The 21038-nt window shown below is 39.1% G+C and overlaps 3 protein-coding genes and 1 pseudogene across 4 annotated transcripts; 2 read left to right on the forward strand and 2 right to left on the reverse strand.

The window, feature by feature from the left end:
- Positions 1–7441: 7441 nt before the first annotated feature.
- Positions 7442–9995, reverse strand: LOC148725044 (alpha-1B adrenergic receptor-like; annotated as a pseudogene). The gene is made up of 2 exons (XR_015990409.1): positions 8606–9995; positions 7442–8241 (listed from the first exon to the last, which is right to left on the reverse strand). The product of XR_015990409.1 is annotated as an alpha-1B adrenergic receptor-like (transcript).
- Positions 9990–15724, forward strand: LOC148725045 (uncharacterized). The gene has a single exon (XM_088729665.1). It carries the CDS (start codon positions 13115–13117, stop codon positions 14747–14749), a length of 1635 nt encoding a protein of 544 aa, XP_088585791.1. The 5' UTR covers positions 9990–13114; the 3' UTR covers positions 14750–15724.
- A 183-nt stretch (positions 15725–15907) lies between these two features.
- Positions 15908–18211, forward strand: LOC111332778 (histamine H2 receptor). The gene has a single exon (XM_022938210.2). The coding sequence runs from the start codon at positions 16708–16710 to the stop codon at positions 17644–17646; it is 939 nt and encodes a 312-aa protein (XP_022793945.2). The 5' UTR covers positions 15908–16707; the 3' UTR covers positions 17647–18211.
- Positions 18212–18421: 210 nt separating this feature from the next.
- Positions 18422–19911, reverse strand: LOC148725046 (uncharacterized). Its single transcript, XM_088729667.1, has one exon. The coding sequence runs from the start codon at positions 19535–19537 to the stop codon at positions 18950–18952; it is 588 nt and encodes a 195-aa protein (XP_088585793.1). The 5' UTR covers positions 19538–19911; the 3' UTR covers positions 18422–18949.
- Positions 19912–21038: the final 1127 nt, after the last annotated feature.

Raw genomic sequence — 21038 nt, forward strand, 5'->3', positions numbered from 1 at the left:
ACTGGGACTCTGCGCAATGCCTAACCTACAGCACCGACTATTTTCAACGACTGACTCTGGAAAGCTGGTTTACTAACTTAGAACAGACTCCCCTAAACAGATGTCAACAACTACCCGCCCCATACAAACGACTCATTCACGACATAAACATCACAAATGACCGAAAAAGAACAACCCAGCTTTACCGACAGACCGAAACAGACCAATCACGACCGACTTACGTCACTTGAGTCTTACAGCCAATAACATCACGGCAAAACCAACCGATCATTTCACACGAACTGGAATAAGAACATTCTACTGACAACAATCATTCACTTGACTCTGATGATGACTTCCGCACAGGTTGTCGAAACGTCAGTCACTGCCACCGACAACAGTCCTTCTCAGGACTACACTCACCCGGACGATCAGACTACACCTTCAAAACGTCTAATAAGATATATATATTCTGGTTAGAATATGCTCGGCAAAAAATCATGTCCAAAGAGGCTCGGTGAGAAATTGGAACCATATCAAATCATTTGAGGACGGAGTGAAGCTTTATGTCGGTAGATAACGTGAGTGGATTTGATTTGAAAAATGGGCAAGGCAAAATAAGTATGCTGTGCTTTGTTGAAGTCCTAAATGTAATAACTTTCCTAAATGTAATAAAGTCCTAAATGTAATAAAGTCCTAAATGTAATAAAGTCCTAAATGTAATAACATTTGGTCCTAATTGTAACAAGCCTCTAATGCAATCGTTTGAATGTGCTAATGCATTGTTGTTATAACGGACATCCACATTGAGGTGTTAAAGTGACAGCTATTGCACCAAAAAATCCTCTCACCAGTATTCATGTCACATTGCGGCGGGCTCGCTGATATCAACCAGCATCTTTTTACTTACTAGCCGCAAGTCGAGTAGCATTGGCTGGAGACCGTTATACTGACAGCATCTAATGACAGCTGGCAAAACAATGAGTACGCTGACCAATACCTCCATATATCACTGGCTCAGACTCTTAAGTACAATAGATTTTGCAAAAATGTGATAACGTTATACTTGTGTGATCAGTGACGGAGGTACAAGTCATAAACCAAATTAAGAACTTGGACAAGAAAGTCTCTAGACTTGTAGGTCGGACAATTTGCGGGCTTAGATATTAATTTTTTGCCTTTACTTTTTAGACCAGACCTTGTTAGCATGCACATTTTGTTTCCCAATTCGGACCTTGTAACAGCTCTTCAGAAAGTTATTGTTTTCAAATTTTCGAATATTTTCGTGGTTATATGAATAGCGACGAGATGATTTTTCTCCCCAAGAGAAGATAATTGGGAACGATTCTGTTCTCTTGATCTTGAAATGCATGCAACAAATCCAACAAAGAAAAAAGGTACTGCGTGGATCTGCATCAAATTATATACTCAGTGACTTACATTTAACAGGTGTAAATGAAAAGAAGCTGCTGACCAGCACATTCAAAATGGTTATCTATGTGAAAGGTTGCTAATGATGTACCGATCCCCAAAAACTCACGCAAAATTTTCAACGAAAGCATCAAGAATGAACCGCTGTTGCCAAATAGGTACAAGAAAATTTATAGAAGTCTGCAAAAGGAATTAAAAGAAGGGAAAAGAAAAACTGGAGACTTTTCAAACGCAAAGCTTATTCAAATACTTTATCCTACTGTTTTAAGCTTAACTATCAATACGCCTCTGTGCTTCTAAAACACAGTTACTTACTCGCTTGTGTGGTTGATTGTAACTTTTGGACAATACCAGCGACGAAGTCGCAGAGAGCGGTAGAAGGGCTAGACAGTCAAAACAAAGAAAAAAGGTTGACCGACCCTCTTGAGTTTATTGTGCTACAAACACAACTGGCTCTCCTTCTCGATTCTCAAAATAAACAATTTATTCTTGATTCCTGTTAGAGCGAAATCTTTTAAATTTTGCTTTATATGAATCCTTCATTGTCTACGCCAAAGATAAAATCTATCTTAACTCGAAGTCGTTTACCGTCGTTTTTTTCAATTTTGGCTAACTTTCTCACGCTAAAAATTATCATACACACTCAATAGAATATATAATTTCAGCTGATACTGTTTATCTCAAGAAGAATACCTCAATTCCCTACCCTCGAAAAATCCGTTCAAAACTTCAGGAACATTAATTTAGCGGACGGTGCCTATTTACCACGATGATGACCTAGTGTCGAAAACGTTTGGTTTTTATTTTTTAAATAAATCTTTGCTTTGTAAACGGCTCATTTTTAAACCCGTGCTAAGATTGAAAGGTTTTAAAACAATTTTTTCTTTGAATTTCTATTTGTTTGTTCTCAAGGTCGTATTTCAGAGTATCCAGCGCGAATTGTGTAATACCGCTAAGATTAATTGTTTTGTCCATAATGTTCGCTTAATAAAGTATATTCTATATACAAGGCTAAAAGATTAGAAAAACAAATTTTTTAAATGTCTAAACCAAACGTTTTACGGTACATTTACTCTTTCTCAAGAACAATAGAATCGAAGGACTCGGTCAGAACGCAACCTCAGTCACCTTCCTAACACTGAGAGCAAGTTTCAGATTGAATTCCGTGATGTGATTGTGCATTTCCGATGTATAAATCATTACGCTAATCAGTCTCCTTGTCTGCCGCCAAGAAACTTGAATTTCAAGGTAGGTATATAACAAGACTAACCACCATTTACATGCATCTTTCTTGACAGAACAAGAAAGATCGCTACATGTTGTCGCTTTCTGATCGATGTCCCTTGTTAGTCCCTTTTTAAACAGTCACAACAGAAAAGAGTAAGCAAATACCTTCACCAAATACCGAGACGATGGCTCATCGCGGAAAACAAGAACATTTTCCAACCTTTTCGCACAGTAAAAGAAATATCTCTCAAAGTCTAACTTGAAGTAGAGGCAAAGGGTTGCATTTAAGACCATTTAATGAGTTTTAAGACTAAGGAAAGTACATATACTGCGGGACTTTTCAAAAGCCTTCACCTGCCAACATTCCTGCGTCATCACTTTCGATTTCTTCCAACATTATGTCCACCACAGCTTGTAGTATATTTTGGAAGACGCTAAGGAAAAATTAAAATACAATGTCCTATGTATTGAGAAGAAAATGCAAAGAATACGCCTTTGTCTGCTGTAGATTAACGGGTTGCATCCCTGAAGATAGTAGTCCGGAAGCCAGGACTGGAAAATTGAGGTTTCGCACAACCCACGAGTTAGAAAAGGTTTGATAGTAGGTTTTGATAGAGGAAGACCTGCTGATTAACGCTAGGTAGTTTGTAAAGTCAAATTGTGGTATAGGTTTTGCGTTAAGAGGGTGTTTTCGTGGACAAACCACTGTTCCGCATGAAAACGAGGCTGGCTTATAAAACGTAATTCCCAGGTCTTTTGACCATGATTTTAAGACTAAACTTCCTATGTAAAGTCAGTTTCATAACAGGAACTTTGCTTACTCTTTAAATCCGTGAAACATGTACCGTGACTGGTCATGTGACTCTGAATATGCAAAAACACTCTTAGGTAAGTACTAATCACTATTGTTTACTTTCATTTACAAATACTACCCTATCATCTCAAGGGAAGAACAAACGTTTTTGTGTTAAAAAAGATAATTTTTCTCTAAATTCTTATGTAAAAACTAGAATTGCTCTTTTAAAGTAAAGTTTAAATGGATTTTAAAGAGTTATCCTCTCAGCATGAAAACGAGGCTAGATAGTGGGTAGACCCTTTTCGCTTTCTTTCTCGGATTTCCTTAAAAAAGTTGCTATATGAACTAATATTAAAGCGTTCTACCTATTAGCATAGGTATTTTAAATTGACTTGGAGCTATTTAACTCTCGAGCAGTCTATCAACGCGGATTCGAAGTCCAAGAGGGGCCATTGTAGGAATCTGCCAAAGCCCAGCTGCCCTCGAAAGGTGGTTCCTTACTGCTCACGAACGTGCATCAGTCAAAACCTCCCTAGGAGAGATGTACGGTGATATCAAAGGTAATCAGGCTATTCATAAGGAGGCTGCTCCACAAAGAGTAAAGCGAGACGAAGAGGATGTAAGGAGGCTTTCATCAGCTCTGATGACCAACCCCTTCAATGTTGAAGAAATACAGTCCCTTGTAAATATTGCTACGGGCTTTGTTTTACCACAGAAGATTGCAGAATCTCTTCTCGCTTGCCGAAGAAAAGGTGAAGAGCAGATGACGGAGTTCATAGAGGAGCGATTGAATACCAATGATGTTAGTTTTTGGGAACCTATTCCCAAGCTAAAGGTAAAGACCCTTAGTTCTCTGACGAAGAAGGTGAAAGTGAAGGCCTCAGAAGATAAGATCGCCACAATCAGTGCCGACAGGGACCTCTTTGGAAGGCTCCTAATTGTTGCCAATGCGCGTCAAATAAATCTAATAGAAGTTATGACCTATGAGTTGTGATCCATACCATGTGCAGTCGCCCATCAAGATGGGACTCTTAGAAAGAATGCCAAGTGCTAATTAGCTAACATCGTAGAGAAGCTTGTCAAAGTCGTCCCTCGACTTCAAGCAGCTCCTGAATCTCTTCTTCACCCCTGTCCACCTACAAGTGTGACTGCGTTCACGTTGTTTTTGACCGGTACTTTGAGATGTCAATCAAAGCTGGTGAGCGATTAAGGGGGGGCACATCAGGTGCACTGGAAGTAATTATTGGTGGACCTTCGATGCCAGTTCCCAAGCAATGGGCCAAGTACATTAACAACCCAAGAATAAGGAGAACCTGTATGACTTCGTATCAAAGTTTATGTGCAGTCTTGACAAGGGGAGGCTCGCGGAGAATACCAAACTGATCGTCGCAGAAGGATTCAAGGATGGAAGGCGAGGTGTAGCTATCACGAGAGATTCCCATGGTGATGTTGCAGACCTTGCATCCAATTACTAGGAAGCAGAGGCCCGGATGTTGTTCCAAGCTAAGTACGCTGCGAGCTCTCAAACAAGAATCATCTTCCAATTACATGACACACACGTTCTTGTTTTGAGTGTGTTGATTGCGTGGTGCTCTCGATAAAGTATTCCTTTAATTGCGAAATGTCAAAGTCTTAAGTAACAAGCTGGATATGCTAATTTACTGCACATTGCAAATGCACGTGCACTAAGTTATGTATGCTAATTTGTTGTGAGGTACATGTGAACGTGCAACAAGTGCAACCCACTTTACGAGCATTACACGTCACTGAAAGAGCTGTGGTTCTGCGCCGGTGTTGGAGATCAAATGCATTTTGTACCAGTTCATGATGTTTGCCAGAAGCTTGGAGACAGGGTTCTTACTGCTTTATCTGCCTTTCATGCTCTCACCGGATGTGACAGCAACAGTTCAATCTCAGGGATTGGTAAGAAAAAAGCATGGAAAGCAATGATTCGAAGCCAAGTGAACGAGGGAAATCTTGGTCTTCCAAGACAAGAAGAGCAAGAAGACGAAGAGACACTGAGAAAATGAGAAGCATGTATTTGTAACATCAATCCAACCTCAAAGAAGAGACCACAGACAAATATCAGACATATATCTGAAGAGCTCTCTTGATGGCTTGCGAGAAATCCCTTCCCAGTGGGACATGGATGGATAATAGAAGATGTGGAGCGGAAACCACACCTTATGACGAAGGATTCCCTACCCAGCAGTTTACTAGAGCTGACAACTTGCACTTGCAAGATTTCTGAGTGTCGAAACAACTGTTCCTGCGCCAATGTCGTTCTTTACTGCACCGAAGCCTGCACTTGTATGGCAGAGGAAACATGTTGCAGTCGACACGGGATACAATGGGAGGAATATGATGTCAGTGATTCTGATTGTGATGATTAAACAATATAACTAAGTTTAAGCCTCGGTAGATTTACACTGTTCCATAACTTACAAAGCAGCAGCTTTCAAAAGAGATCACTTGCTCCATGAAGTATTAGTAATAAGTTAAGTGTAAGACTCATCGCGATGTATCCCATAATACTAGTATAAGTAAAGTCTCAATTTGTCTTTGGAGAGAAATTCTCCTTTTCCGATTTTTTGATAAAAAGAATGAAATGGACGATTATAGACCTATCCAAAACAATAAGGATAACCCTCAGATGGTTTGTCACACAATTTCATAATTCTCAACGATTACCTTGTGGCAAAAGAAAGCAAAAAGGGCCTACCCACTATCTAGCCTCGTTTTCATGCTGAGAGGATAACTTTTTAAAATCCATTTAAACTTCACTTTAAAAGAGCAATTCTAGTTTTTACATAAGAATTTAGTGCAAATTTATCTTTTCTAACACAAAAACGTTCATTCTTCCCTTGAGATGATAGGCTAGTGTTTATAAATGAAAGTAAACTATAGTAATAAGTACTTACGTAAGAGTGTTTTTGCATATTCAGAGTCACATGACCAGTGATGGTACATGTTTCACGGATTTAAAGCGTAAGCAAAGTTCCTGTTATGAAACTGACTTCTGGGAATCCCTAGCGTTAATCAGCAGGTCTTCCTCTATCAAAACCTACTATCAAACCTTTTCTAACTCGTGGGTTGTGCGAAACCTCAATTTTCCAGTCGTGGCTTCCGGACTATAGGCAATGTTGAAGTTTATGTAAATTCTGTTTGGAAACAGTTTCCGCTTCAGTTCTTTCACACGTCCTAGATTGTTCCCAGTCTGAATGGGTAAATAACACTAGTGGTAATATTAAATTAACTACATCGTTCGTTTACAACTGCTACAATGCTTCCGCAAATTCGGATTTGTCTTCTCATAAATTTCTTTAGGATCCCAAGGTTAAGAGTTTTCAGTTTTCATGCGATGATTCTTCAACAACTAGTCGCAGGTTTTCGTCCTTTAAATCTGCATTAATAAATGGTCAGACAAATAATATCGTCTCGGCAGTTTCGTCTCCATGTCTAAATGTAAATGTGGCGGTTTTCAGTGAAACGTGATTGGCTGTTTTTAATTGCCGTGACTCATGATTGTAAAAAGTTAAAAGCCGTGAACTGTGAATGATGTGCCAGTCGCGATACGTGAAACAAAGATACTATTTTCCGTTATCCGTTATTACGAAAATAAAACGCATTTTTTTTCCGTGAAAAACTACTTGCCGAAATTATGAAATCTCTTGACCAAGCCTTTTCGGTCAAGATGGCCGTATTGGTCAGCGTTCTATTGTTTTGGGATCTGTCAATTTGATGCCAAAAGCATATGGTGATGAAGGTTTGTAGCCAATGCTTCTCGACCTACATCTCAAGCAAAAAAAAAGGACCCTGTTTAAAATCAGCGAGAGAGCTCACACATACGCCATGAATTTTGGTCAGAGGATTCTCTGGTGCAACAGTTGTCACGTTAACATCTCAATGTGGATGCACACGCACAGTTAAACTATTGCATTGGAGGCTTATTACATTTAGGACCAAATGTTGTTGCACTTAGGACTTTATTACATTTAGGACAAAATGTTATTACATTTAGGACTTTATTGTATTTAGGACCAAGTGTTATTACATTTAGGACTTTATTACATTTAGGAAAGTTATTACATTTAGGACTTCGACATGCTTCACATTTTTTTCGTTTGTCTATTCAAATATTAGAAGCTAATAATTTCAGGTACAGCGCTATCCGACCTTAAGTAATGACAAAATATGTCGTTTCAAATCTCATTTCCTGACTCGTTCAATATAAAATATCGTTTTATGATATAATCAATGGCGTTTTAAGGCTTAACATAATCACCCTCACCTTGGATAGTGCATCAGAGAAGAGATTTCTTCTCGTTGACCGTTTCTCTTTTGCTCTTGAAACCAGAATTTCTCACAAACTTAGTATTTTTCTGATTAAAATACTTTCGTGACCGTCAGTGGAAAAGTTTATCTATACTCAAAAGTGATGATATTCCTTAATCGATACCAATGATCATAAGTTTGAAATTCTGTGACGTGAGCCATATTCTTAGGCTAACCTTTCTATACACTGCGAACGGTGACATAAACATTGCCCTCAGTCAAAAAGTCGAAAATGTAAAATATTGTTATATCAATTGAGAGCCACACGAAAGTCAGACATACTTACAGTTACTATGTCTGCATTTCGAGAGACCATTTCCTCCGTGTCAAATATATTTGGCTTAGAATTTCAAAGTGATGCTGCTAAGTAGTTATTTGTCATTGTTAAAATTATATAGAAATATTGAAGACTAAGTTCATCCATTGACACACCAATACATTCAAATCATTACCATGCAAAATTCACCAAACACCTGAAAAAAAAGTAAAGAGGGCATCAGTATCACCTGAGAGGTCATTCTCAACATATCGATGTTGCAGTTCTTTGAGATGTTACCGAACAAATTTTGCATGATCAACTGAATCTCGATATTTATATTTCGAAATATTGGCATTACTGTTGATTGAATTAAATCGTTACTAACTTCTGTAGTTAGGAAGCACAGGAAGGCCTCGCGGCCCGCTAAAGCGATGATGAGAGTGGTCGTGTTTTTTATGTCATGTTTTCACTATGGAAGAATTATTTGCTCGTATTAGCAGAAGAGAGAATCATTTTTTATCTACGTTGTCATAATGCCTCAGTGTCAATGGCCAATCTTAAGCATGGTTCATAAATACCTAATGCATACTTTCCATCATTTTATATTGCTTCCGTGTAGGCCAGGAATTGCGAGCACGTTGGCTCGACTTCGTTGCAAGACTGCTTTCAACCATTTTCAGTCCTTTCAACTAAACAATGTCTAGTCATCACCTTACACGTTATTGGCCCTATAACTCTCTATTCGTTTCAGTAGAAACGTCAAGCCTGTATCCTCTTAGAAAACATTACGTTCTAGACCGGGCAGAATGTCCTGTTCATAAATGTTATCATCTCGAATTGGGATCCTGGGTCTTTCAATTGCTATCGTTCACATTAAACACTTGGGTCCGGGAACATTTTCGAGTGAAAGCACCCAGAATTTTTCGCCCAGTTGCTGAGAACGCGTCATGAAAGTTCTTCATTCTTGAACCATATATCAAGAAATTTATGGCAGAGTTTGAAAGAGCCAAGGTCCTGATCCACATATAAGCAACTCCGTGCTTTTTAACCAGTAGGCGTCCTGTTGCATAAAGCACCACGACGAATGGAAGCCAGCACACCGTGAAAACAAGAATTACGATCCCAAGAGTGGAGGCCACCCGGATTTCAACACGATTCTCATGACTAGCACTACTATTTCGACGCATTCCAAGCTGCTTTTCTTGTCTTTTATGTCTGACAAGAAAAATCACGATAAGTGAGTATGACAAGAAAACAATTCCATAACTGATTGCAAACATCAACAAAGCAAAAAGATCTTTTGAAAAGGTTGGTGGAACGATGGCGCTTAAGATGGGAACTAAGATCGGATATGCCCAACATGTTATCAACATGACTTTTAGTTCGAAGGTATCAACCAAGGCTCTGTGGTGCAGGGGAAACACAACTGCGATGAAACGATCGATGCTGATCGCCGCCATATGTGCTACAGAAGTTGAGCACGAAAGCATAGATAAAATCACGTATGGAAGTTCCAAGTCTGGTGCACAGTCGTTGAAGAACGTTCTTTTAATGAAGATTGCCACAACTAGAGGCTCACACGCCATGGTGACGATCAAATCAGCGATGGCCAAGCTGAACAAAAGGTAGTTTGATGGTCGACGTAATCGAGGATATGTGATGACTGCCAAGCAAACCAGTAAGTTACCTAGTGTTCCAAACACCCCCACTAAAGCATTTACAGAAATAAGAGCGATGCCATGAGCTACAGGGAGAGAACAATCTTCTACCGAGATGGTAGTAGATGAGATGGCGCTGTCGTTCAAAGATTCATTCATTGTGGAGACCGGCGAAGGTGAAGCGAGTAGGTACTTGTCTAAACTCGAACTGATGTGAATATATAGCAGGTAGTGAAACGGAAAGTTAAACTTCATCAGTGCAATGAAATGGCATTAATCTTACTTCATTCTAATACTGCTATAAAAGTAAGTAATTACATAATCAGTAACCAATATGACTCGGCTTTAATCATTTGTATGCTTTTCAGAAAATATTGCAATGAGTACAAGACGTGACAGCTTGTCAGTTCGAAATTTCGGATGGAAGACGTCGGTTTGAAAGGAACTAATTAATGTATTTTGATTTTATTTTAGAACTCGTTTATCTAGTGTAAAAAAAAATGCTTTATTTTATTTTATCCGGTCATATAGATTCGTATTTAATAATCAAGCTAATGTTCATATTACGGTACTCGGCGCAAAAAGTAAATTCTGATAACATCAATTTCCTCCAGACACCGGAAAATTATATTTATCTCTCAATATAGTAAAGCTTGTGCATAACAATTTAGTGCTTTGTTGTGGTGAAAATGCATCGTTGCAATTGAATTAAATTGACCTGCCCTTTCGCTTTGAGTCAGAACAAATCACTGGGATAAGTTGAGTGTCTTTCTCCTTTCGAGATAAAGTGGAAAGAAAACATAACTTAGGGTAGTTAACTCAGTCAAATCCAAATATGGTTTAAGTAAAGCTCAAGAAACCCTAAACACGCAAAAATAAGTTAGGCCTAAAATAGCTCAAAGAACGGAAATAATTTTGATACGAACTAAGATACAATAGAAGGTTACGGACTAGGGCCGGCAAATTTCAAAACTCGACTTACCTTCTGATAATGTATATATGATAATGATGATGTAATTATAAAGTGCGAGCAAAATGGATCGAAAAAGTTTCAAACTGTTGATCAGTGACTTCCCAATTACTAGTCAAAAACAGATATTAGATCGTCGAATGCGAGCGATGCCAATTGTTGTTAAACATAAAAAATATGTACCTTAGCAGAGCCTTTGATGTATTGATAGAACTATCGCGTAAATGAGGGTAAAATATCAGTTGGCTGGTCGAGTAAGTATATTAAAGATGCACGGAGAGATGAAGAAAAGACAGAGGGAATAAACAGAAAAAACGAATAGAGAAAAGATACGAGAAATGGAAATTGAAATTGAAGTGAAGCGATAAGATTTTCGAATGAACGAGGAAACGAAAAAACGAAAAAACAATCACAAAGTGTAGGCGAACACATTCCGAACCCGAATGAACAAATTACTGACTACGGACCAATTACATACGACGAACGTACGAAAGAACAATTGAAAGAAGGAATGGATGAATGAAGGAACGAATGGAAAGCACTAGTGGTGAACAAGTAGTAATGTCTAACGTGCCGGACATAAATCAATCAATTTTGTATTTGTGAATTTAGATTTTAAGTGCAGTCACCCAATAGAACCACTCTTGTCTCCTTTATTCTTCTAATAAAAGAGCTTTAAAAACCCCACCAAATGAAGAATTGAGGCATGGATTATTTCATGGAAACTTGAAGCAACAAGGAGTTTAAAATCGGCAGCTCATCGATCATTTAAGGAGGCCAACTTCACAATTACCTCGTACTTATGCCTCTTTCTTGCACAGCTATTTTGAAACAATATTTAAATCCAATTTCTTTAATGAATTTTGCTTTACCTTTCGTCAACCGAAACGAACAAGAATCAAATCTTAATTGTTTCTTATATTTATTATCCCAGTGTTTTATTCGATATTCATGTGGATTGAGAGGGATGCCGGCGAAATTCTTCGATTCACTGAATTGATAGCTACCTAATACTTATGCCTCTCTCTCGCAAAGCTATTTTGAAACAATATTTAAACCCAATTTCTTGAATGAGTTTTCCTTTAACTTTCGTCAACCGAAAGGAACAAGCCGATCTAATCTTAACTGTTTGATATATTTATCATCCCAATGTTTTATTCGATATTCGTGTGGATCTAGAGGGATGTGAAAGTCCTCGGCTCACTAAATTGATAACATCTTCCAAACACACTAGCATGGAGGCAATTTACTTCAAAACAAAAAGGGGGAATACAACACGCCCTCAAATCTTTCGCTCAGTCATAGAAGGCATACCAGAGTGAAAGGAAGCCTCAAATATTGCTTGAACAGTTTTCCGGAAATAACAACGAGTAATGAGGAAGTTGATGACCCTAATGCTAAGCAAACTACAGGAGGCCTCATATATTGCTTGAACAGTTTTCCGGAAGTAACAACGATTACCAAAACTGAAACCTGTCAAAGAGCAGAATTAGAGGATGATGACATGCAAGAGGCAATGTACCGAAGCACAAAACGAAATAGTGTATATACTCCAGAATGGGAGTTACAGTTTTCAAATGAAAACTTGTTTTTATAAGGGTTGTAACTAGAAGAAGCCCGCAAACCCTACTGTCGAGCAAGTCAGTCGAATCGGTATGCTAAAGCGAGTGTGCGTAGTTTAGAGATCGACCAAGACGAGAATTACCAATGATCAACCAAGGAAGTTACCGAGAAAACCAATCAATTCGACGATAGCTTTGGTAGAGATTAGGGCAATACTAAACGATAAAATTGGTGACAACCGTCTTCTGATGGCTTAAAGACTAAAAGGGTGTCTAGTAATGAGTTGTTAATAGTGTAGTTACCAACTGCATGCGTAATATCCGGCCTCATGATACGGATATATTTTCTTTAATTTACGTCACATGTTTATGCTTTATTTCGAAAACAGTTCAGTAAATAAGTTACCTGCGTAGGAAACATAGCTTGGACACTTAACCCCCCAAATGCAAAAATAGTAACCAGCTATATCGAGAAATGTGTGAGCCAACAAAAATTCAACCAAGGTGTAACCAATTAGGACAAATCTTTTTGGAACTTTTCCAATCGTTCATTTTTAGTTCCCTGTTTTATGCCTGCGGGTTTAAGCTGAATACGATCGCTCGCCAAACTTTCTATTTGAGGTCTTTCTTCACATTTAAACACTGAATTTGTGGTAAGAAATGAAGTTAAAAACAACTTTAAACCTCCTCAAAAATGTTTTACCTTTTTTGCTATTGGTCTGGGGGGTCACGCCTTTTGCACTTTGTTTTATTAATATTAGCTGTTATTACGCAAAGTTTCCAGTCATACTTTCGAAACTCACGGTGACACTGATGACGAAATGAATGGGATATAAAAACCTAAGCGCTTATATTATTTGGAAAACCTGACGAAAAATTTGCAAGAACGACTTCACCATGGCAGCCAGTGCAGTTTTAGAGTTCCTCGGACAAATGGCATTTTCTTTTACAAGGAGTGTCATGGAGCATTATAACCCTGAAGAACCCGAATTCACTGCTGAATCTTTTGGATTTGATTATTTAGAAGCCCCACGTCGACAGTGGTATTCTTATCCAGTCGATGAATTTATTTATCAGGAATACGACGACAGAAAAGGCATAAAAACAAACTACCTAGCAGCTAGAAATATCAACGTGACGGTTATAAACGCTTTCTGTTCACAGGAAGAGGAAAACCTGAAATCAAACGGCGATCAGCTAGAAGACAGAGGTATGGCATGGAAACGATTAAGACCATCTTTTTTTCAAACCATCCTCAGGTCACTCTACATCGGAGCTTTGATTTCGCTTCTCGCTGCTACCATCCTGGGTGCAGAATATCTGCTCTTCTCATTTGTTTCCTATAAAACGTTCAAACATTGTAAATACTTTCCAAAGAGATTAATTCCATACAATGTACAGTGGACCATAACAGCATGTGACCTTATCGCCTGTGGAATCTTTTACGCCTTTAGCTTTTGTCAGACAACATTACTTTTCCTCAAACACCAGCTAAACGGATTGAAAACAAGCCTGGTTCTGATGTGTTTTCTTATTTATTGTTTTGACGCACTTTACCGCGTTATTTTACAAGTCATAGGAAAACCTTTCTTCCAGGAGTCACTTGTATATAGAGTTCCCATGTACGTGTTATACGCAGCCAGTTGCTGTCTTCAGTTCTATTATCTTGCAAGAAAATTTGGCCTGCAATCGAGACTAAGAGAAGCCAATTTAATATTTAAGCTAGTCACACCATTCATTTTGGCGTCTGTTGTCGCCTCCGCTGCTATATATTTCATCTATCCCGCTTATAAAAGGCAAAATGAAAAGGGTCACGGTAGGCCGTTAATTGCCATGTTCTCTCCTCTCATTGGCGTGGCTGCTAAAGTCATTTCACGCATATGTGTTCAGCGGTTATGGAACATTACCCATCCGGGATATTCATATGTCCTGCTTGCGCCGTTGTACTCTATCACATCAGTTATCTTTCGAGTCTTACAAGCAGAATTGAAAAGTTTGGTGTTTATTGCTGTTCTGGGAATAATCCACGGTATAACAGAAGTGGTGGAACGAAGTGCAATGGTGGTGGTCGATCATTGTTGTCACCAACTGTGCGGGGAAAAAAAGTTGGCTTGTTGGGGAAGTTTTCGCACTCCTCGTCGCGAGAGACTTATGGCTGACATCGCTATCATAAGCATGATGTTTGAATCAACTGCTATAGTTTCTGTCAATGGCTTGTTGTTTTTTTATCAATATGTTTACCTGGAGAAATATTCTTTTTTGAACTTGCTCCAATCTTTTTCCAAAACGGTGTCAGTTCAAATGGTGATTGAGTGGTTCTTTACAAGCGCATCTCTGGCAATCGAAACTCGTTATCAGAATTTGCCAGTCATGACTGTTTGGCGAAGACGATGGACTAGATTCATTTTAGTAGCAAGTGTAACTACGATACCAGTAGCTATGTGGACGAGCGGAAACCTATTGATAGTTGTAGATGAGAATTTTGAAGCCCCTTCGATAGCGAATCGGTCCTGCAAAATGCCTTTCACTTGACAAACTGTACCGATGATTGGTCATCTAAATTAGAACTCCACATTTGCAAAACCATATGAACCCATTGACGGTCAGAGGCAAAGAACTGATTTTGAAACTTTTAGCGGTGTCATCAACAGCCAATTGTAATTCTGCCGCAAGCTTTTCATTTGTCGGTGGGAATACTGAGCCGGCAAATGGTCCATTTAAATCTTGTTTGTTAATTAACATTTTGAGTTACCCCCCCGTGGCCTTCCGGGAAGTTCGAGTTTATGCAACCGACTATTTCTATTTTACAAAACCCCATGCTTCTTTCTAAGAACTTTCTCTACTGAGATTATAATAATTGAAAAAAAAAGAAAAAGAGGTTTTAAACTGAGAATTTTCGCACTGAAACCGTTTCATGTAGGGCAGGTTGCATTTGTTTTTAGAATAAAATGAAAATTGACAAAGTCCTGTCACGTAACTGTCACATCATGTCAAAGATTACAAACGCATTTCGACTAGGGAAATGTAGTTTACACTGAGGAAAAACGATTCTTTGCGTATACAGATTAGTCTGGTCCATGACTAAATTACTTGGAAAGTATACGACTCGAGGGTATGCAGTGGAAACTGAATAACCGTGACGGACTTTGCTAATCTGATGAATGACAGAATCATGTTTAAACCTAACCTAGCTGTTTATAAAAAGAAAAGCTGCTTCAAAACAAATCCCGCTAAGGCAAATTGTAATTTAAAAGGAAAACATATCACGCACGTCGAAGAATTTGGTTTATCTATCAACGGAGAAAGAGTAGAACTTTTACCGGTTTTCGCTGAGGCCACAAGCAATCGTATCACCAAAAAATGCGATACCTTAAGCGACGAAAGAGCTATTGTTTTAAAATTCTACTTGGAGGAAAGAGAAAGTGGAGCAATATATAAAAAGAAGGGGGCTATTTGGCGGAGAAAAGGGGCGGAGAAGATATTAACGGGCTCCATCACAACCCCTGGCAAGTCTACAAATGAAGTGCCGTCCGAAGCCTTCGTGCACGGATCGACGCCGGAAGAAGAAACAGAACAAAAAGGACCGAACCAATCAGTTTTCAACGCTTTCAGAAAAAGCGGAAAACATCTCTGGTTTTAATACTGTTCTCACTGAGTAGGCTTGAATATTACATTTTTTTTCGCATCTCGCTTGATTTTGTTCATCGATGTCTTAAAGTTACTAATTAAGCTTGAGAGCGGCCTCAATAGTCGGTGAATAGGAGTTTGATAAATAGCGGTGTACACTCTGGTCTTTCCCTGTATCTGCTAATATTTATTACTCCGCGAACTCTTCAACTTATACTGGCCAGCTACAAGAACCTTAGAAGGGTTATCATGAGTTCAAAACACAAGAAAATAATACAAGCTAAAGCGTTTTCAGTTTTCTCTTATCGTAATTGAATCTACTTCGAGGTATTAAGGATTGAGAGGAAAACATTTCAGATAAAAAGCTATATGTGCCTTTGGAATCTTGCCAAGATTGATTCTATGTTATTCAAGCACCAACATCATTCTACTGAAATGTTATTGGAGGTTTTCTGCATGAATATTTGAAAAGTGTTGAGCAGATCGATATTGGAAAACCAGGTGTGTCGGCTAAAGGCAATGTGAAATTTTTCCATAGAGTTCTCACACGCATAGCGTGACTTAAAAAAATGCTCTCTCATTTCGTGTCAGTCAATTAAGATTTTTTACCTACTTCACACGGAAAATTTAGAGTACCATTGGCTAATGGTCGAATAACATTGCCGAGGCGTTGTACCGCAAATAGACAATATTGGTATAATACTGCAAATCCACTTTCCTGCCCACATACTCTTTATGTTCCTGCCTCGCCTTCACCATATTGTCATAAGCACTTGGTAATAACGAACAACACTGACTGTTCCGTTTAGTTCGTGTTTCCTTTGCTAGCTGTCGTGTCGGTCTGTGTGACCTTTCCAGACGCTATGAATGTCACTGTGAATTACCCAGCGTATAATGTCTCACATGAAGATTGTTCTCTTCCAGTTGCTCATGGTATCACTCTGATATCAGTCAATTCTATCTTGGGTGTTTTGGGAACATTTGGTAACTTAATGGTTTGCGTGGCAGTTGCCACAAATCTTCGTATTCGACGACCATCAAACTTCCTTCTAGTTAGCTTGGCCATCGCTGATTTGATCGTCACCATGGTTTGTGAGCCTCTTGTTGTGGCCATCCTCGCTAAGATCACGTTCGTCAAGGACTGTGCACCCAACCTGGAAGTAGTGTACAAGATAACATCCAGAGTATCCTGCTCTGCCTCAGTGGTGCACCTAGCAGCGATCAGCGTGGATCGTTTGTTGGCTGTGACGTATCCTCTCCGTCATGAGATCATGATGCAGAAGTACGGACTAAAGATTATGCTCATAGCTTGTTGGACCTTCTCCTTGGCGGTCCCTGTTATGAGCGCTGTAATTCCAGATTCCTTCCCAAAAGCTTTACTAGGAGCAGGGACCTTCGCCGCGAGTTACATCATCATCATAGTGTCCTACGCGTTGATCATGATATTTTTGATAAGATTAAAGAACAGGAGACGCCAGAATAAGGGACAGGCACTTTCGGTGCACGTCAGTTCTCGAGTTGAGGTACGTGTGGCCTGCACTCTGGCGATAGTGATCGCTGTTTTCACTATTTGCTGGTTTCCACTAGTTATCACTTTGTTCGTGGCTGGCAAGGCGCTTGTCCAACCCCAGGGAGTCGCTCACATGTGGATTAGGACTCTTGCTCTGTCAAACTCTGCCATGAACTTTCTAATCTACAGTTTAAGAATCCGTGACTTCCATGAGGCATATGGCGTTATTTGTCGAAGAATCTGCAGCTTTTTTCTCTGTAAGACTCAAGTATCACTAAATTTGTCTCAGTGAATACTTTTAATTCGTGGGCTGTTAGCCAAGATCAGATAACATTTCATAAAATTGAGATGCACCGTGCTATTTCACTAGAGCGTATCGTCAGAGCTTGAAATATGAACCAAAACTCTCTGGGTTTGTAAAAAGTGACTTCGTAATAAAAAAGCCGAAAAGTGGGCGTCTTAACACTGAACACCGAAAGCTTACCAAATTAGGTTACTTCCACAATTCATTACATGAACTGAGGGACTCAAAGGCTTAGAAAAGTAAGAAATAGATAAATGAATTTACCAACCGTCTGATTCACCAGTGCCAAACAAATTGTCAGACCTAGATCCTATCACTATGAATTTAAATGAAGGCCATCATATGGAAGGAGCTGGCCATGGCTTGATAAAACTATTCTATCGAGCTATTATAAATCAAATTGGTTCTGTCGCTTTCATTAAAAACATATTGATTGGTAGGATCTATTTACTAGACCAAGATTGCTGTTGAGAAACAGGAAATGATTCTCTTCCAGCAGGGTAAGGCCACGCAACAGATGATATAAAAATGTTTTAAAGTATGCATCAACATATTGATCGCTTGTACTTTTACTACTTATAAAGTGCTTTGTTAAAGGATAAAAACACGAGATGGAGAGGACTGATAATATAAATAGACACCGACAGGGTCAACATGAAAAGAGAGGTTCTCCACCGACAGGTTTAGATATCAGACCAGGGGATGACATCAGTGGATTTAACTCCTGTCTTTACGGACAGTATCCTCAATATTTACTCTTACGCTATAGGAAAGCTAAATTTATTAATTTAGTGGCTAATTTATCATGATTTCCTTTTAATTGATATGAAAGAGAATTTGTAGCGCACACGCAGGTTTACGGTTTTCCCTGTGTGCACGAGTTCCCGTGACCTTCGCGATTCACGAGCTCCTAAGAGCACTGAACGACTGAAATATAACATCCTAGATGTATGTGTGTAGTTCACATTTAATATTCTGTTTCCTGTATGAGCCCCGTTCACGCTACTTTCAGGTGATCAAATAAACCGTTAATAATCATAATTTACAATTTTCATGTTCAAGCACTTGCACTATTCAAAACTAAAGATCCTTTCTGTAGTTGATCTGATTGTAGCACACTTTTTCCACACTTTTCTTCAAAACTTTTGATTATTCTTTTCGATAAACTTGCACCGGCTCGACAAAATGAGGACCAAAGAAAATACGAAATACGCCAAGAGATGTGTATCTTAGAGTAGTGCGCTATGGTAACCTATGCGACCCTAACGAAGTCACCAAATATCTCGAAGCGCTACGTTATTGTCATTGTAGTTTTCTGTTTTTGTTTCTTGGGTATCGGCAACCTGTACGAACACCCAAGCGATGGTATATCGACAGGTTTAAGTACCTTCTTTCTTCCCTTCGGCAAATTGTCCAAATCCAAGCTGAATTTTCCGGCGGCTTTGAAATCGAAACCAGTCTGGATTTTTGGAGTGTCACCTCTACCAATAATATCCATGCGTTTTATCCAGTTGTGGCTCTGTCTCCAACATTTCGTACTTTCTAACTGCGGTAGTCGGCCGCCTTGTTTGAGGCCGTGAAAGCGGTTATGATATTGAGCTATTTCGTGGCGATGGTTTATCCCAAGGTTGTTGCTCAATTGGCGAATTCGTTTTATTTCGTCGTCCAACAGAATAACAATATCTGTGTTGCTGTGATCTGACAGCGAACCTTGTAAGAAAGGAGATTGTAAGCCGCGTTCGGGCGAAACCACACCATATTTGTCGTTTGGTAATGGTGGTAGTCTGTTCTTGAACGACGGAGGAGGTTTGCTAAAGCTAGAATTGTGGCCTTTGTGGACGAAGCCGTTGTAACCATTCCTAATAACAATATCCGCCATTGTGTTTTGTTTCTTTAGAAATCCACATAATACAAAAGGAATGTTTGTGATTGCTCCCTTTGAATCACACGTGTGACAACCTTAAACTTTCGTTGAACTTGAAGTTTACTTGGCAAAATGTGCCAAACCTGAAAAGGCGACAAATAAACTAGTAATCCCATGAAATTCTTGTGAGGACAAATGGTTGCCTAGGTGCTGCGTTAACAACAGGCATTGGCTGGAGGCATCGAAATAATGATTAACTGCTAGCTTCGTTTGCATAAGACAGAATCACTTTGTAAGTATAATTAACTAGTGAGATTCAACTGGCGGACATAGCATGCTTTTAAAACGGACGTGGAACTACATGACTTATCTAGCTGCTTCGAGTTTTCATTTGAAAATCCGAGAATAAATACAATGATTATAACTTGTGTCGCAATGCGACAACTCCATGCTCGCACGGAAATGCAACTCTGACCTCTCCCCAATGAAAAATTAATGAGATTTAAGTCATATTTCTGTTGCGTCAGTAAATAACCAAGGACCAAATCCAATTAAACAGTAGGCGATGAACGAGTGGTTATTTCTTAAAGTGCATGCTTTTATTTCCAACTTGTACCTAAAAAGGATAACATATTCACAACATTGATGCCGTCAAATCGAGGGGAGAGGAGGGAATGGCTAATTGGGGTAAATTCTATGGTTCTGAGGCCTAAGTAGACCTAAGTATGCTATAAAGACGAAATCCTTACTCTTTTCTAGCACTTTTGATTAGTTTTCGAGACAATCTAAGAAAAAAGTCTTATCTGATTTCAATAAGACACTAAACTGCTTAACACACCTTGAGCAATGCAGTAAATGGCTTGAACCCGGGGGTTACATGTGAAGGTGTAGTCTGATCGTCCGGGTGAGTGTAGTCCTGAGAAGGACTGTTGTCGGTGGTAGTGACTGACGTTTCGACAACCTGTGCGAACGTCATCATCAGAGTCAAGAGTCTCTTTTGTAAAAGCTAAGTACTTTTTTTACCAGCTGTCCTCCACAGCATCTAAATTAACCACAAGGCTTTCTTAGAATGTGTCACAAACAGCGTCCTTCAACCCTCTCTGTGTTTCAAGCTGTGAAATTCCTACTACTAAATATGACAATCCTTTCGAACCGGAGCTATCGCTTGTATCTTATACTTACGACTACGAGGACATCCGGGAATGTATTCAGTCCCACCCTCTTTCCGTCGAACCACATGTAGTAAGCCAACAGATTATTTAGTCATAAAAAATTGTTGATTTATCGAATTTCCTTTTCAGAAATGTTTTAATATTAAATCACAAAAGAGTTAATACTACGGGAAGAACGGTTTGATCTTTATTTTCTAAAAGCACTTGACAATAAATTCATTTAAATCAACGCAGAAAAACCCCCATTCAGAATTTTGCAACGAAACTATCCTTAACAATTGGTTCATGCTTTAGCGTGCACTATCGAGTTATGGAGCACGCGGGAAGTTTCGAGAGCACGAAAG

This window comes from Stylophora pistillata, chromosome 8 (genome assembly GCF_964205215.1).
Source record: "Stylophora pistillata chromosome 8, jaStyPist1.2, whole genome shotgun sequence".
Lineage (NCBI taxonomy): Eukaryota > Metazoa > Cnidaria > Anthozoa > Scleractinia > Pocilloporidae > Stylophora > Stylophora pistillata.

Bases quoted from the DNA above. Each gene is read 5' to 3' on its own strand.
- LOC148725045 (XM_088729665.1), top strand. From the start codon at position 13,115: ATGGCAGCCAGTGCAGTTTTAGAGTTCCTCGGACAAATGGCATTTTCT.
- LOC111332778 (XM_022938210.2), top strand. From the start codon at position 16,708: ATGAATGTCACTGTGAATTACCCAGCGTATAATGTCTCACATGAAGAT.
- LOC148725046 (XM_088729667.1), bottom strand. From the start codon at position 19,537: ATGGCGGATATTGTTATTAGGAATGGTTACAACGGCTTCGTCCACAAA.